The sequence below is a fragment of the Phaethon lepturus genome, unplaced genomic scaffold (genome assembly GCF_000687285.1).
Source record: "Phaethon lepturus isolate BGI_N335 unplaced genomic scaffold, ASM68728v1 scaffold8940, whole genome shotgun sequence".
Classification (NCBI taxonomy): domain Eukaryota; kingdom Metazoa; phylum Chordata; class Aves; order Phaethontiformes; family Phaethontidae; genus Phaethon; species Phaethon lepturus.
This window is the reverse complement of record NW_010511218.1, coordinates 103,814-121,816: the sequence shown is the minus strand read 5'-3', so window position 1 is coordinate 121,816 and position 18,003 is coordinate 103,814. Positions and strand designations below refer to the sequence as shown.

General features: G+C 37.4%; 1 protein-coding gene across 1 annotated transcript in view; it reads right to left on the bottom strand.

Annotated features, from left to right (window-relative positions):
- The window catches only part of SYNE1 (spectrin repeat containing, nuclear envelope 1), a gene marked incomplete at its 5' end in the record, with an annotated part of 159,599 nt that overhangs the window by 41,688 nt on the left and 99,908 nt on the right, over positions 1-18,003 (bottom strand). Inside the window, 13 exons of the mRNA XM_010283199.1 lie at positions 35-190; positions 1,085-1,210; positions 3,175-3,369; positions 4,104-4,338; positions 5,320-5,414; positions 9,744-9,891; positions 10,254-10,408; positions 11,466-11,612; positions 12,321-12,503; positions 13,710-13,914; positions 14,870-15,003; positions 16,537-16,707; positions 17,440-17,595. Coding sequence (XP_010281501.1) covers positions 35-190; positions 1,085-1,210; positions 3,175-3,369; positions 4,104-4,338; positions 5,320-5,414; positions 9,744-9,891; positions 10,254-10,408; positions 11,466-11,612; positions 12,321-12,503; positions 13,710-13,914; positions 14,870-15,003; positions 16,537-16,707; positions 17,440-17,595 — 2,106 coding nt within the window. The remainder of the gene's footprint in view (positions 1-34; positions 191-1,084; positions 1,211-3,174; positions 3,370-4,103; positions 4,339-5,319; positions 5,415-9,743; positions 9,892-10,253; positions 10,409-11,465; positions 11,613-12,320; positions 12,504-13,709; positions 13,915-14,869; positions 15,004-16,536; positions 16,708-17,439; positions 17,596-18,003) is intronic.

The window sequence follows — 18,003 nt, the reverse complement described above, 5'->3', positions numbered from 1 at the left end:
GCATACTCATATCAGTGCTCAGTACTATACTTGCCTGGTGGCACAGCTCCTCCCACTGTCTGTGCAGAAGCTCTATGCGCTCACTAAGGATTGAGATATCATCTGCGCTGATATATACAGACAGGGTCTCCTTCATCAGAGAGAGGTGTGCAAGGTCATCTGTCCATCCTTCAACAGCATTCTCTAACTCCTTAAAAGGAGTGCACAAGGGAAAAAGACCAGTTAGCTAACAAATAAAAATTTGAATGTGTTGATGAAGCATGAAGACAAGCATTGTTATCCCACTGAATTAAAGTCATATCTGAGCAGATGCACCATTTCAAGAGGACTGTTCCAGTCCCATGTAAAAGAAAACGAAAACACCAACCCCACAGGTACCAATATTTTCAGAGTCACGAGAGAGGTAACTCCCCAAATGAAAATGATACGTCATCCTTGTAACAAGTAGTCACAAATGAATATGCTACTCAAATCTCACTAGAGTTCAAAGGTATTTGAGAATTCCAAGTATTGGTTTGGACTTCTCTGTAGTGAAAATATTTTCAAGTTGTAATCCATTTCTAAACTGCAAAGAATATAGCATTAAAGTGCTATCTAAGATCCCCCACAGTAATCTCACCTCAAATAAAAAGCACTAAACCAACAGTTTAGATACCAAGATTTTAAATTAGAAGTTAGAATTTCTGTAATACAAACACATCAGCATTTAGCACTTCTACAGTACTTTTCAGACCCTGTTCTGATCTCATAAAATCATAGAATAGTTTGGGTTGAAAGGGACCTTTAAAGGTCATCTAGGCCAACCCCGCTTCAACTAGATAAGGTTGCTCAGAGACCCGTCCAACCTGACCTTGAATGTTTCTCTGATCTCACTTTGATCAGATCTATATTTACCCTGCAGGATTCGCATTATAGTAAGATCACTCAGATATTATGCTTTCCAAATGTTACATGGATAGTTTCTTGTCACAGGGATAGCTGACTGGTTTGCACAGTCAGTAATGCAAAGCCTATTAACAATGGAAGAGGTTAGTGCACAAAGGCAGGCAAAAATAAGACAACAGTCAGAGAACAAGTACTTTACCTTGCAACGAATCTGCTCTGCATGCAATTCATCATGGTGTTCTGGCAAAGGCTGAGAAAGGTTTTTTTTGAATGATCTTAGCTTCTCCAGGGAGTCTCCTATGCCCTTTTCAGATGCTTCCCAGTCCTGAAGGCAGAATGTTTATTAGACTTCAATTCACATCTGGATTATACTTATGTCAGTTGATTTGCCTAAGTAACCACTAAAAAGTGAAAACTTTTTCATAATAATAAAAAGCCCTGAAATCACCCTCTAAATAGTACTCCTAGTCTCAGAGCTTGAGTAACGTGTACAACTGTGTCAAATTTGTTGTGTGTAGGTCTCTGCTAGTAGAAATACACAAGCCAAAGCCTCCTGTTATCACAATGTTGTCTAGATCCAACTCCATCCTTTCAGAAAAGCCTCTCCCCGCCAAAATAGTTTTCCACTTCTTTTCTCGAATGCCTGTATTAAACACCCCACTGTTCTTTATCAAAAGCTCCATGCAGGTGTGTGAATCTGCAGAAAAAAAAAGTGGTTGGGAATACTGCAAATTCCAGTCAGATTGAAGTACGTGCAGTATCTCCTCTAAATTATCATTCTAGCAGGTACACCCAGCTTTAGTGTTTGCATACTTTCTAAAATTTTACACGTGTCCAATGCAATCAAACCATACCAATCCTCATGTGACAGTATGGTTTTACCTGCCTCATCTGCTTGTTAAAGCCTGTTAAAAAGGTATTCAGAAACAGAAATATCTCTAATAAACCAGTCAACCCACAAAGAATGCCAGTTTTGTGATACCAGAAAGTATGACACTTGTTTTTTTTAGTCTTCTGCTTCGAGATATTCTCCTTCTACCACTGCCTATGTATTTCTTTCCTTCAGTTTTTTCCAATCTATGCCAGTATTTCATGATCCTCTTCAGGATGGAGAATTACAAACAACAGGTCTTGCAAAAATCTCCTCTCTTTAGTGTCTTCTTTCTTCTCTCCTTAGTAAGTAATACGATCTAACATGAAAATAGTCTGTGATGTTCTTAATGCAACATATACTCTTCTAGAATATGCACTTGTGCTTCCCATTTGGTCAGAAGACCACTAAAAAGTCACTTATTTAAGACCAAGAGAGCATAATGTAATAAAGGCTTGGTATCTATGAGAAGATTTACGCAATTTGCATGGTAATTTCCCTATTTCCCCACCTTCAAGCATTAAACTCCATATTTTCATTGAGACAAAATATCACAGAACCTTTGGTATCCCTAAATCACAGCTTTCATGACTAAAATTTCTACCACAATTCCCTCACTAGAAGCTGAGGTATGAGGAACAAAGCTTGAAAGAGGAAGAAAAATATACTTATCTGAACTTTTCCAAAATAATATTTCATTTTCTTGCACTGCTTTACTTCTTGCTATTTACAAACAAAACTAAAGTGTCTGTCATTCTGTAATTCTACTAGACCTTTGAAACTATTCTAAAAGCACTTGCTCTATGCTACTAATACACACACAAGTACAATTTTCCTTATCCTCACTACAATGAGTAAAAGGAAAAAATAAACAGAACAAATTTAAATTCCAGTTTATCATCTTCAGTACTTAAAGTGAGATTAGCAGGTGTTCTGGACACTACTTACATCAAAATAAACTTCAAAGCTCCCTTCTCCAAGATCACAGAAGTTTATCTAGATTAGCAAATACTCAAGACACTGGAAGGAAACACAAACTACTGCATTGCTAGATAGATCTTGACTTTGGCATGTAGAGAGAATAAGGCAGGTCTAATTTTCAATACAGAATGTAGAAAAAATAACCAGCACTGTGCAAAATACATTTTCACTCTGTGTTGAAAATAGGACTGGTAGAAATATCTGTTACTGGCAGTGTTCTGGAAATATCAGTTAAAAGATATCAACTAACACGCAAGCCTACTGTGAAGTATTACCACTCCTAGTTTCAGAGGTGATGAAATGAAATCATGAGCTCATGTAGCATATATGCAATTCCTGTATTTGTGCTTATCCCTTGAGAATGCTTTTCTTCAATAGGGTTCACAGTAAGAAATCATGAACTTGTTGAGGAAGTACAGAAGAAATCACACACTTACTTTCAGTAGCAAAGCAAGCTGTTTCTTTTGTTGCTCCAGTTGGGTGCTAGCTATCTTCCAGTGCTCCTGAATTTCGGTAAGCTCTGTCTGCAGAACTGCCTCAGCTCCACTGTCAGCAGAGAGCAGCAGTTGCTTCCCAGCTTCCACAGTGAGGATATAACTCCCTTGCTGCCTTAGGAGAACTTTCTCTTTAAGCTGAAAATATTAACAGTTTTCTGTTAGCTTTGCCTTTTTAATTACAATTAGCAATTCAGTATAATCCATCCTCAAGCCCATACTTTAATTGATTGCATAACCTTTGCTTAAGCATGATCTGCTTTCCCAAATGCTTTATCCTAACCTTTTCACAAACATTGACTGCAGCAGACCTTTAGAAAATTTCTCCAAGAACATAAAGACATGAAAGACTTCTTTCTCCCCATTAATATCAGTATCTCAATTGCTCCTAAAGAGAAATAGTTCCTCTAGAGCCTATTATGCTTATAAGATTTATTATTATATGTACCTTCCTGCCAAAAAGCTTGAAGACACAAAGCTGCTAAATACATACTGTTAACCTCACATAAAGATGGACACTCAAGGTATCCTTGTTTTGTTAGCTAGAATGCGTTCCTCAAACAGGATATCGCTGTTTTTTTCCAGACAGTTTCAGTGTGATGTTAGCTACAAAGCAAAACCGGAAGCAAACAAGGTAGGAGAGAGAGGGTTCAGTAAATTCTCCATTGCATGTTCGGTATGAACTCCAATCTCCTTTCCATCACATTGCTGCTTATGAGGCTATACCAGTTCCAAAGAAGAACTAACATCCAATATTGCCCTCTGCAAAACAGATAGTCTGAATCTAATACATTTTTAAGAATGTTTTACATGATGAAGGCTGTAAAAAAGGCAGGGATATTTTCCTCTTTTTTCCAACAGACTGGACATACCTGTACTTCATCCAGCAGTGCTCTGGCTTGCTGCAATGGGATAGGAACGTTGCCCAGCCCACTCACTGGCTGACAGGATATTTCCACTAGCCACTTGCGCAGCTTCTCTGCCATCTCCCTATAGCGTTGCCACTGGTGAATCTGACTGTCAATGATCCCTCTCCTCTGCTGTGCCCGGCGAATTACTCCTTGCCATTGATTACTTAGAAGAGTCAGTTTCAGATTAAATTCATCCCTATTATAAATAAATAAATAAATAAAAATACATAGTAACCATACTTGGATCTATTTAATGAAATAAACTGAAGGGAAAGGGAAAATGTTTTCTGTCAATTACAAAACACTAGGCGAAAAGCACTGATGTCTCATGATAGCTGACTGAGGATGAGATCTTCACACTTTGTGTACTGGGAGAATCAAAGGGCTCCAATAATTGAGACCTTTAAAACCCCAAACCTTTAACACACAAAACTCTTCTACCTTCTCCCCAGAAATATACAAAGAAAACCCACAAGTTTTTGCCAGTTTAGATTAGACAAATGGGTAGTAAATCATGAAGATTTCACACTTCAGCCATGGATTTACTACTGAGCTTAAAGCAGGCATAAGATATACATAGCATTAACAAAATGTTCACATCCCAGTAAGCAGTTCATCTTATATTAGCACCATGATACCCTTAGAAAAGTCAATGCATATGCTCAAATGTGAAGCCACTGGTCTTACACTGATTTTTCATTCATTTGATCACAAATATTTAAAATAAAATCTCAGGCAGTAATGAATTCCTATCCCATCATGTTTAGGCTGCAGGTGTTCTTAAATGGCAGTAGAGAACGCTCTTGGTAGAGGCAAATCCCCAGCTGGCATAAATCAAGCATAACTCACTAAATCTGTCACTGCAGGCTCCTTTGGTGAAAGTGACATTTTGAAAGTACATCAAAATAGACATATATGTAACATGTTTGACAATCCAAGACAAAATTTTGTCAGAGAAGCAGCCTTAACACTGTTGTATTTCCAAATGCATTCACACATTCACATTACTCATAGCAGCCTAAGAACTGGCTAATTAGTAGCTTAACCACAGCGCTAGTAACTTCTACCTCAGAATAGCGTGATCTTAACACTGACATCTGCTACCTTCTCTGTTTGGAAATCCCCCACTAGTATTACTTCATAAAATCATCAGCAGCAACAACACAGGAATGTCTACCTGTCATCCACCTGTCCTTGTTCTAGGAGGTGCTGCCCATCAGAGATAATTGAATGCAAAATCTGCTGGCGGCTGAACATCTCTGCCTGGAATAACTGTTGTATAGGAGACAAGAATGGTAAAACAAAAATTTACATTTTAATTCTATCTGTATGCACTGGTAAAAATAAATTTTCATGTATTTAATCTAATTTCAAATTAATTCAATGGGAGTTTGCTCATGAACTTAGACAGAAACACATTTGAAAAAATCTCATTGCTGGAGATACTTGCTGCTTCTAGTAATTATTATTAGTTCCTTGAGATTTAAAGAACACTATTAAAAAGCTAAATAATATCAATAGGAGATAGGTTTTATGTCTCCGAGTACAATTGTGTGATTGGCATTTGTCCTGGTTTCAGCCAGGATAGAGCTGGTTTTCTTCACAGAAGCTAGTGTGAGACTGTGTTTTGGACTTGGGATGAGAAACTGTTGATAATGTGCTGATGTTTTGGGTTGTTGCTAAGTAGTCAAGGACAGTCCAGCTTCTTGTGCTGACCTGCCAGCAAGGAGGCTGGGGGTGCACAGGGAGCTGGGAGGGGACACAGCCGGGACAGCTGACCCAGGCTGGCCAAAGAGATATTCCCCACCATACGACGTCCTGCCCAGTACATAAACTGGAGTTGGCCAGGGGGCGGGAATCGCTGCTCGGGGACGGGCTGTCGATCGCCGGGTGGTGAGCAATCGCTGTATTGGGCATCACTTGTTCTTGTACATTCCTTTGTCGGTATTGTTATTGTAGTTATCATTGTTGTTTCTGTCTCTCTTTCTGTCCTATTAAACTGTGTTTATCTCAACCCACGAGTTTTTTTTTCTAATTCTCTCCCCCGTCCCACTGTGGGAGGGGGATTGAGTGAGCGGCTGCGTGGTGCTTAGTTGCCGGCTGGGGCTAAACCACAACAGCATTATAACTTACAACAAAATCCAGATAGGTTATTTATTGCATGGACAGAAAAGGCACTTTTTATTTTCTGACATGTTTAAGAATATTAGAGTCATTAGCATTGTTAAATTGAACTTATGCACAGATTGTGTATTATAGTGCTATATGAACTTTTAATACAATTTTACACTGCTAATAGATCTTTAAAAGAAATGGTCAGCCATGTGTAGGAGCTAGAAATCAAATTTCCACTTCTAATTTTTCCAATTTATTTTCGAATTTTCTCCATCAGTCATAATAAACTTTCACAATACTATTAAAACTCCCTTATTACTTAAATATTACTTAAGACAAAAATTACGTAAGTACTACTTAAGCAAAGATGACTTAAATATATACTACTTCAATTTAATTTTAACAACACCTTTTCTTTTTATAATGGACCATGTCTCTAGATAAGGTTTTTCAGGAATATTCTTATGTTCATGAAGGTACACCCAGGCATCAGCTCAGGACTGGCCCTACTGTATCTTCAAAAGGTTTTCAGAGAGATTAAAGGAGAAAGTATACTGGTATGAAGTTTGAGACGTGGTTTTTTTTTTTTTTTTTATTAGTGATGGTATTTGCAGTTGATAGAAGTTCATCTTTGCCTGAACTGAGAGCCACTATTCCCCAAATCCAGATTACACCCCTGTTACATGGCTTCCCACCAGCTCAAATTGTGATGTACCAATCCCTGCATCTGCAACTGCCAGCAAAATACCCACAGGCACCTGCACAATTAAATCCCCCAAGCACATTATATGTAACTTACGACTTCTAGATGATGGACTAATTTTTCAAAATGACATTTTGCCTCCCTGAATCACTGAGATAATTTTGAAAAATTTAGCCAGGTCATAAGTTTTCCCACAGAAAGAAACAGTGTTGTCTAATTTCCTTGCAGAAGTATTTGATAGTGTTCTTTGAATACCTTGGCTCTTATGAATGACTGAACCTGAACCAGAGGGAAACTAATTGCTCTATTTTCTCATGAAAAAAAAAAACAAACCACAATAATGTGGGGTTGAGAATTTCAGAAAGCTGAACAAGGAGGCAGAAATTTTACTTCCTGTCACATGTATTTCAAGTTATGGGGCATGGATGAAGCACATGAAGCAACAGCATCTACCAGCATTGTTGACAGATTGAGATTAAACTGAACACCACAGGTTAAAAAAGCCCCACTAAAACCCAACAAAACCAAACTCCACATAAGGGACAATTTTAATATTTTTTTAAAAGGACAGGTGAAACAAAAGCTTATCAACCATCAGAAACTCTATTTAGAGTGGAGATATTCAAGCCCTACCCAAAAGCAGAGACATTTCTGTCAACATCCACTTGCTCTCCACATGTACACTGTCTCTGTACATAACAGGGATACTCCGTTATGTGGGAGCATTTGCTACCCTGATTTCTTCTCCTATGTAGATCACTATGAATCATGGAAACAGGAATTCAAAGGAGGAGGAAATGAGGGCAGGTGTTGGAATGCACCATACCAGCACATTGGAAAAAAATTCAGTAATCATGTTGGCAAAAAGCTTCCCCTTGCCCTGCCAGCATTTTCTCAAATGCTTGTCTGTGCATTCCCACTGAGCGGGAGTCCCAAACAATGTACCAGGCTTGAAAATGGGTACCTGCAGAATTGCGCAAGAATGACTACAAGAGTGTCCTGACAGACTTAATCTGAAGCAGATGCCAGTGTTACTGCATATGTGAATGAGGTAACACCTCCATATTGCTGGTTATAAATTTCGATGGGAAGTTATTTTTAAATAAGGCCACTGAAGTAGCTGGGGTCCTCTTTGAATAAACACCATCAAAGTTATGAGTCAGCCCTGGAAAGCCGATAACTGAGCTGGAGGCATTTCAATATCCATTCCAGGAATGCATGTGGAAACAGAATATTTTCTCATTATTTTCAAAAATACAAAGCAAAACAGTCTGGAAATTCATCTCAAGAAGTTTAGATTTGACCTTTCAGCTGCGAGAAGTTGCAAGCAAATTCTTCATGAGTATCGGGAGGCATTGCAAAGAAAATTGAGTACTGAATACATTTAGACTATATAAAATGCCAAAAAGCTTTAGGTAAAAAAAAGATGAAGTTTATAACATTTTCTTAGGATGAATTGCAGTATTTAGAAAATCAGGTATTAGTTCTCTAAATTCTGAGAGATTACTTTATAGTTGTAATAAAATGAGCTTCAGAGTGCCTGAGTAACATTCGACTGAGCTAACTGCTCAGATCAAGGTTTCAGAAGAGAATTAAGCTGAGATCTCAATACAATTGAAAGCAAGAAGATTGCCATTATCCCCTTTCAAAAAAAATTATAACTATAACTGGACACAACAACAGTAGGAAATTATCCACTTAGTAATGATTTCTGGACATTCAAATCTCAAAGATCTGAGCTGTCTCAGCTTACAAAGACACTGTCCAGTTAATACTGGCAGCACTGAGAGGAAACAAAATGGATGACATTTGTGAAAGCAAAGGCAGTTAAATGCTAAAACAAATATATGCTAAAGAAAGAAAAAATGATTGTGAATTACTTTCTGCTATCAGACATGCATCCAAATACGAATCTGAGAGATATAAGGCAAGAAGCGGGGGAAGGACATGACTCTCCCTATGATCTGGCCTGAGTTTATGGGTAGGTCAACTGAAAAAGTTGTGGGAACTGAAACTACTGTGGCCACATGGGAGCTTTGGTATGAAAATTGACTTGTCTTACTTGATCTTTACCAGGATTCTTGGCAGTAACATTATGGGTGGAGAAAAAATGTGCATCACTTGACTTCACTGATCATAAAGACATCCTCTACTGAAAAACTCTGAATCAGTTTTTCCCTGCAGCAAAAGCTGGGGTAGTTCTTAATTTGTTACAAAGAGACAAATTACTCCAGCACACAGGGAATCAGTTTGTTCTCCAAGGAAATGTTACCAAATGGAGGCCCCATGATGAGTTACATAACTCAGTATTTGACAGAAAAGTCTTCTTTTAACATGCTCTTTAGATGCTGTACATGTTGGCAATTTAATATAAAATAAACAAAATCAGATTAAACTGAAAGAACAGATATTTCCTCCAGTTAGGACTGAAGACAAAGGTCCAAATTGCATGAGAATAGTTAGGTTCTATGGAAAGACAAATAAAAGCTTTTATTTCCTTGGTACAAACCAATCTCAAGTAGACTAGATGTAGGGGACAAGCACTCATGGGCGTACTGATACATTATACACAAATTCAGACACTCAAGTCCTCCCCCAAAGGGGGTATTATTGACATATTTGCATGCTTCTGCTGTTTTTAAGTTAAGATATCCTCAGATGGTGCAGCTAAATATAATTCAATTCAAGGCATACTATTATGTTACTCCACAAAAGACTGTGCATTCCATTTATGTATAAATAGTATGTGCTGTAGTTATGTATAAATACACATGATAACTTGCCTCATGTGCCCTCTGTTGCTCTAAAAGGCTCTGGTAGTTTCCTGAAATCTCTGCCGCCAATTTCTTCTCAGTCTGAACTAATAAATCCATCCAAGTCTCACATTTCTCCAAGAAGGTCTGCTGCTGCAGCAAGAAAGACTGCAGCTTACTGAAAGAAAGAAAGATGGATTCAGGTAAAGTGTCCTCCTCTATCACACAGTGTTGAGAATCTTGTAATAGCTTTTCCAGCAGAATTTCAATTCAGATGGTAAGATTTTTCCCACTCAGCTGCCTCATCCAATTTATTTAGTCAACACTGAAAAGTAGCAATCTTCCTCATTTCAAATTCTGTTAATCTGTGGCAAAATTAACATCTCGGCTCACTGGCTTCACTCTTTATTTATAAGTACAGCAAAGAAAAAGAGCTCTGGATAATGAAATACCTGAAACATTTTCTGTATTCTGCAAAAGGTATACTTTCTAGTTGTTGTAATCGAAGAAAACTATACAACAATCTTTAACTATCCCCACCTGAATCTCTCTGTAGTCTGAGATGAAATCAGAGACCAATGTCTGTTCAGGTTCTGCATCCTTTTGATTTCTTTATCGTTCAGAGGAAGCCTGTAACCCAGTTCATTCAGACGGTCCAAATCTGGGGCCATGCTACTGAACTTTAACATCTGGCACTGCAACAAACAATAAAAGTGGTAACTAGGAAGTTCAGTAATTACACTGTTATAGACTGCAAAATTATGAACTAGCACTCAGCTAAATTTGGAATGGCCTTGGTTGCCACCAAGTGGCAAGCAAACTCTATGCCAGGGAAAAATTGCATTTCCAGTTTTCAGCCTCTGGTCCCAGACCAGGAGGACACTTATGCTCATGTTTAAACATGCACAGAAACGTAAACTCAAATTGCACTGAAGTGTTTTGCTGAATTGGGGATTTACTGCTCAGAGCTGCAAAAATAGGCTAGTGTTTGAAGCCATATGTCTATATTGTAAAAAAGCCTTTTTCCTTGTTTCTTAGCCTGAATGCTAGGCTGGCAAATTCCCATTGAACTTATTCAAGTTTTTATTTTTAGTTTTTTTGTTTTGCAGTAGAGAAATATCTAATTTGTTACGTTAGGAAAATGTCCTGTTTTTAAGCATGCCCAAAGTGGAATTATGTGTAGAGTTAATCCAGATAGAAAAATCATGGAAGATTAAAATGACAAAAATAGCCTAGATTGCAAAGTTCATCAACTTCTTGTCAGGGCCTCTGAAAGAAGAGGAGGGGAAAAAAAAGCCCCACAAAAAGGAGTGAAAAAGTTCAAATGGAGGTGTCACAGTAGACAGTATGAATGTTTCTTCAGTATATCAAGATACTCCAAATTAATAGATAACTTCATCCCTAAACTAAATACCACTGAGATGGGAATTGTATAAATTTGAAAAAAAGTTGACAGAAAACAAGATGAAGGAAATCTCCCAAAACTGCGAAAGTTTCCATTCCCATTTTGGTTTGATATTAATTTTACTCTAAATGGTTTGCCTGTATTTTTCTTCTTTACTCAGGGGCAAGGTAACATGGACAATCACTCCTTGACTGCCATCAAACTTCTAAGTTCTCACTCTTACACTATGTGTAAGTGACAGTCCTTTAACATGTATAGAATGCATGTATGATATTTGTGCATACCCTGTACTACAAATAATCAGGCTAACAGAAAAATAATCAACACTTCCTGCATTTATTAGTCACCTTGAGTTCCTCCATTCTACTCTGTATTGCTGAGAGCTCAGATGAGTGACTAGGATCCTGTCCTTTCAATACTTCTTCTGCTGCTGTTATCCAGGCCTCAAGAACTTGCAGGTTCTTGGCAAAGGTTTGATAGTCCAGCACTCCAGCCTTGAATAGAAAAGTTTAAGAACATAGCATCCATACTGACATTACACTGCTGGTTATTCTCATAATAGATTTGCAAACAGCTGCCTAGGCTAGGAGCAATTGTAATTGCTACTTTGCTCACAGACTGGAATTTTGGGGTTTTTTTTAGGCTAGAACAGAGGATTTTTGATCATAGCAAAAAGGCAACACTTCAACAAAGTGCATAAATATCTCCTTGCCTTGAAATAGATAACTTCCTCTACCTACTTTTTATGAAACTAACTCCTCTGCTTAATTTATTGTCAGCAGAGAGAACCATTAGTAGCTATGTTGTCTTCAGGTGAGTGGTAGCTGTGGATCCAGCTGTTAGTACTGTTGCTGTTGGTGGAAAGCATGGTGCCCTTGGTATTCCAGATAGACACTTTCCTCTGTGAGGTTTGCTATCCTCTTCCCAGAGTCTGAACCTTCTTACAAGGTCTCTATGCTGGATAGAGCATATTTTCCACTCTCAGCTTTGGCTTCCAGGGAAGTCTAGGAAATGCTGATGAACAGGTACCACCACCCTCTTTTCCCAGGCAGTTTTAGATGATTTATGTGTTTTCATGTACCGGCACTTCAGGACATGGTTTAGTGGGCATGGTGGTGTTGGACTTGATGATCTTAGAGGTCCTTTCCAACCTTAATAATTCTATGATCAGATTCAAGGACCTGAAAACACTCTCTGCATACCTGAAGTACAGCCTGTTGCTTGCGGAGAGCCTGTTCAAGGGTTGACAGATTCTGGTTCAGAGAAAGATAATCAGACTGTATAGCTGCTGCTGCTGAAGCCTCCACCTGGCTTTTTAGCTCCTCTCCCAGTTCTTGAAGAACAACCAGTGACTCCTGTGCTGTCTTTAAATCTGTGAGTACATCCTGTGACAACACATTGAATAAAGATATCATTAGTTAGCCTGACACTCTGCTGATGTCATCCTCCCCTGATTTAAAGGAGAAATGAAATGACTGAACCCCACCACTATATGAAAAACTTACATTTACTACTGTATTTCAATGCCAAAGCATCCACTCACACTCTGTATGAGAAGGAAATGATGTGCAGAATAAAACAATATACCAAAGCACCCGTGCACAGAGGAACAGCTCAGCTACCTTTGAGCAAGGCTGACTTACTGATGAGGCAAAACTTGTTGAAACAAGCCTTTTGAATCTACGGACATGCTGGCCCTAAGCAGTGGCAGCCCTCACTATGAGTTGATTCAGGTCTGAGTAGACCTCCCTTTTATTCTTGCTCTGAATTATCAGGAGGGATGAAAAAATAACTTTTCTAAATGGCCTAACATAATGGCTAAAGAATGGGACATCAGAAAATGAAAAAATTCTTTGAACTGAAAAATTTGAATTGCCAGTCCAAATGACTATGACAGTAAAAGCTCAAAAAGCTCATTAATGTGTTCATTTTTCTCCTTGCAATTGTTTTGCTGGCACTAAGACAATTAACATTTTAATTTTTTTTGTCAACAACACAATATGAACTTAAACTCAAAAGAACCAAAATGTAACCACAGATAGGAGATAAACTATCCTGCTGCCTTGAAATACAGTCTTGAAAAAGGAAGAATCTCAAGGTTTTAGAGTGGATGGTGTCCTTCCATAAGGAAGGATAAAGACATCCCCAGAACATACACAGTCTCTTTTCATTCAGAAAAAGTGAACAGCCTTGATTAGTGGCCATATAGTCAAAGGAACTTGTGTTTCTTTCTATTATAAGGAACTCAATAGATTTGATAGTGATATATTCCCAAGCAAGAATCCCTTTGATAAGCAGGGGTTTAAGACTGAATCAAATGATATAATTTATCCACCTTCTCCAGAGAGATGACTTCAGATACAAGCTTCTTAAACACAACCGCAACAAGTAATGGAGTGATCACATGAAAAGTATGAGAAAGTCATGAGAGTTGCATAGCAAACATAAAGCTGTCTCTCCAGTGCCTGATATACATCAGTAAAAAGAAATGTGTTTGCATGCAATTTTCCAATACACCAAGTATAGAGATTAGTAATGGAGAACATCTTGTGATAGAGCTGTGAAAAACTGCAAAGCTTAACTGAACATACATTGCAGTCCTGAATCCAAGTAGTAACTTCATCATCAGCAATGTATTTGCTGGTGGCAGTCTTCAGGAGTTCATTGGTCTGGTCTTCCCGCTGACGGACTGTGGAAGAGCACTGCTGGTAACAGTCCTTGTACCTCTGCCACAGCTGAAGGAGGCCCTTACTGGCACGCAGGCGCTCTGCAATCTCCTGCAGAAGGTTGTTCCACCTGGTGAAGAGATTGGATGAATGCTTGAACCCTGGGAGCCCACAAGAACTATCCCTGCCCCTTTTCTTCTCTGCTGTTTCCCACAGTCTTTTGGCTTTTAAGAAATTTGATAATAATCAAGATTCAGACATTTTGGGAGAGGGGGTGGTGGGGGGGGGGACAGGAATCCAAGAAATACGTTGACAGGCTGTTCTGACCTGTCACAGCAGGTCTGATCTGTGCTACGTCTTGGATGCTGTATATTAATGCTTGAGGTCAGAGCTGGAGTTCACTTTTTGAAGTGAACCTCCTGCTATTTCCACTTAGAATATTTTGGTTCACTGCACAGGGTATCCATGACTGACCGTGAACTGCCAGCACCAGATTACTGCAAGGGCCTAAGAGGCCCAAAACAGGTGTAAACAAGAAATTATTTCTTCTGCTGCAATTCCCTCCCAAACCCTGACAGAATATTTAAAGTCATAAAGCTCTGTGTCACTCCCTTCTAAAATACTCTCAGACCTAATGATGGCAACCAGAAACATGTACTTTCTCAAACGTGCTGGTAATCATCAAATTGCCTCATTATTTCCTTACTAAAGGAAATCATAACATTTTTCAATTATTATTATATGATAAAAATGGTGCAGTGAAAATTCCGTCAGTCATCATTGAGACTGTTAAATCCTACAGTATCTTTTTTGAAATGGGGTGAATAAACCCTGCCTCCACTTTCAGGTTCTAGGACAGAATGGACTGCAGATTAAAATAAATTTGGCTTGATTGTGTTTTCAAAAAAACCCCAACTTTCCACCAATCTAGTTTTTGCTGCAGAAATAACTTTGTCTGCCCCCACAAGCCCCCCAAACCATAAAATAATAAAACACACAAAAAATCAAAATGACAGAAAACTGGGTCAATAGATAAATGCAACTTTACCACTGAAAGTAAAGTTCAACACACAGACATTTTCTACCTCATATTCACTTCTTTCAAAGTGTTGATAAGTGTTTCAGTCACTGGTGGGTGACATTCTTTCAACAACTGATTGGTCACGGAACCAAATTTCTGTAAGCTATCTTCTTGCTTTTCCAATTCATCTTGTAGGCTCTAAAACAGATATAAGGCATTACAGATGAGGTATTACAATTGCATGATGTAGAAACATTTCAAAATAGTATGTATCAATTACATCATACAGGTTATAAATGCAAAATTTGATTTCATGCATGTTTCATCTAAATAGAAGGTTGTCTAACATCAAGGCTGTTGTTAATTAATTTGATTCAATATCAAGGTGTAGCAAAAAGAAAATTTTAACCTAAGATTTTCTCAGAATGTAAAAACCTTATAAAAGAAATTATTCTGAACGAGTACTCTTAGACAGAAGGAATAAGTTCATGGAACTACTTCAGAAATTAAAACTTAACTCATGGAAGAAAATAAGTAACATTTTACCATTTAGAAATAGATGAAAAAAGTAACAGCACAAAAAAGCTTTGTTCTGAAAACAAGGTTCTTGCTCTTTCATTTATCAGTCTGAAGTAGTGCTGGCAGGGAAAATGCTCTTTTTTTTTTTAACCTGAAATGTTTTTATGCATATTATTACAGTTTGAACAGCCCATAAAATCTCAACCTGATTAAACAGTATAATGAAAATCTTAATTTTTGAAAAATCTTAATTTTCTCAATTTAATTCTTAATTTAATGTAATTTAATTAATTTTCTTAATTTTCTTAAAATCTTAATTTTTTAAGCAAAAATAGTTTTCTGTACCTGTTTATTGTTTTACTGACTCCTCTCTAACACATAAAAAAAAAGAAAACATAGAACAGTGGCTGTAAAGTGCATTAATGGATACTCGTTAAATCTTGGTTTGAAAAGTGATGCTTATGCTTAGAGCATTTGGATTTATATCTGCCTGGACTTCAAATCACACAAAATATTTAAATGATAATGTAAACTTAAATTTGCTGGCAAATACTAGCAACACAAGTTCTTGTTATATTAAGCATCTGAAAATCTTTATATAATTATTTTTTATTCCAAAAACAATAACTTTATTTGAAATCAGTGGTTATTCTATGTAATAGAAGAATATTTTAATTATTTTTAATTAAATTTAAAAAATTATTTTAATGAATATTAATGTATAATTTTATAACAGGAGTCTCGTTGTATTTAATGATTTTTTTACAGTGGAAAACTACTCGAACATGTGAGTATCTCAGCTTTCGGAACATTATTTTCTTTGATCTTCAATCTACTGCAACCACAGGGCTGAGGCAGAGGCGGATGTTTAAAATGTGATCTCAGCATGTGCCAGTAGCTCAGAAGCCTGACAAAGCAGAGCAAGAAACTTTAGTTTTAATAGTCACCAGCACGATTTTAAAACTTTTAATGATTTGACAGTACAGCTCAAAATTTAAAGAACATCATCAAAAATCTAAAAAGAAAACAACTATCACCATTTTATTCTTCTGCAAACTGAAAAATAGAATGACTGTTTGATAATGTGCCAGTTTGTCTGTACTTCTGTTTGTTATGAACCAAAATGTATAGTTATCTGCATCCGTGCAATGAGGGCAAAATTAATCCTTAAATCCATCCTTAATATGCCAAGACACATAGTATTCTTTTCACCTGAAGGTTATCAACTTGGACTTTCACAGCTTCCAAAGAACCAGTAAGAAGATAAAAACGAGACAAAGAATATCTGGCTTCTGTCAGGTAACTATTCAGTTCTTCATAAGCCACTTTGTAAATGCTCCACTGATCAAGAACAGATTGCAACAATATCTGCAGTTGGCTAACCTAGGTGGAAGGAAAAAAAAAGGTAAATGAAAAGCATTCAAGGTGTTTGGTTTTTTGTTTAAATTATTTCCTTCCTTTTGATCGCAGATACTACTTGTTCTACATGCCTAATCTTAAACCTATTGGAGAGCAAAGATTTTGCACAACAATGAACTGGGGTTACACAGGATACAGCATAAAGTTCTGCTTGATTTTTATAAAGCTAGGATGGCAGGGACCGAGAAGGTATCAAGTCCATTCTAGTTTGTTCCAAAGCAGGATTGAGAGAAACTGCTTAAGACTATGAAACACATATCACTAAGGAAGGGAAGTCAGCCTATGAAAGCCAGCAGGGAGGCTACCACTAACACACTGCATTCCTCCTGAGAAGGCAGACTGATGTTGTCAAGCTTTGAGTGATGACAATTAATGCTGATCTCTTCCTTATTCTGCAAGACCTGTGTGCTTGAAAACATAGTTCCTTACAGATCATTTGGTAACTTTCCACTAAATATCAGGAAGCATTTAAAAAGCTTCAATTACAATAATTAGAAGAAACCTTGAAATAGGAAATATTATATGCATTTTATGTGGAGTGTACACACAGACTTGGGGAAGGATGGAAACAGGGGGACAATTCAGAACCTTTCCTCCTACAATACAGAAGAAATCCACTAGTTGCAAACTGCTAATGGTCCCTCTCCCCATGCCCTATTCCTGGAGCTATAATTTGCCCCTTGATGATTCTTTTACCATGTGGTCCAAATTGGCCCAGGATTGGTTAATTCCTTGCAGTGTATTCATAACAGCAGAAGAGACGTCTTCCTTCTTGTTCTGTATCAAAGACAGACCACTCTGTTCTACATTTTCTACTTCTTTTTCCTTTGTTCTTATTGATTCTTCTAATTCCTGAAAAGAGAAGATACCTGAGTATTTTCATTTGTTTAATTGGATAGATAATGCTTTGAGATAGAAAAGATGCCCATAAGCTGCTTAGTTTAAAAAATAGGAAAGTCATGCTTGCATACTTTGGTTTTTTATTCTCAAGAGAATCATAACTCATCAGAAATTTTATGTAATATTTTATGTTCCCTTTAAAGCACAGTTGTTTGTCTTTAATTTAAATAGAAGCATGTCCTCTACATTAAACTTCTGTGTAATCTTTTGCTCTCATGTAACAGTCCAAAACTCATTAAAAATAGGATAACATTTTGAATAAATGGGAAAATTGTTGTGTGTCTAAGTTTGAGAGTTTTTAATTAGTCCAAAGCTGGCTCAAGCCTCTGGAAAAAAAATGAAATTTGCCACCCAAGGCAA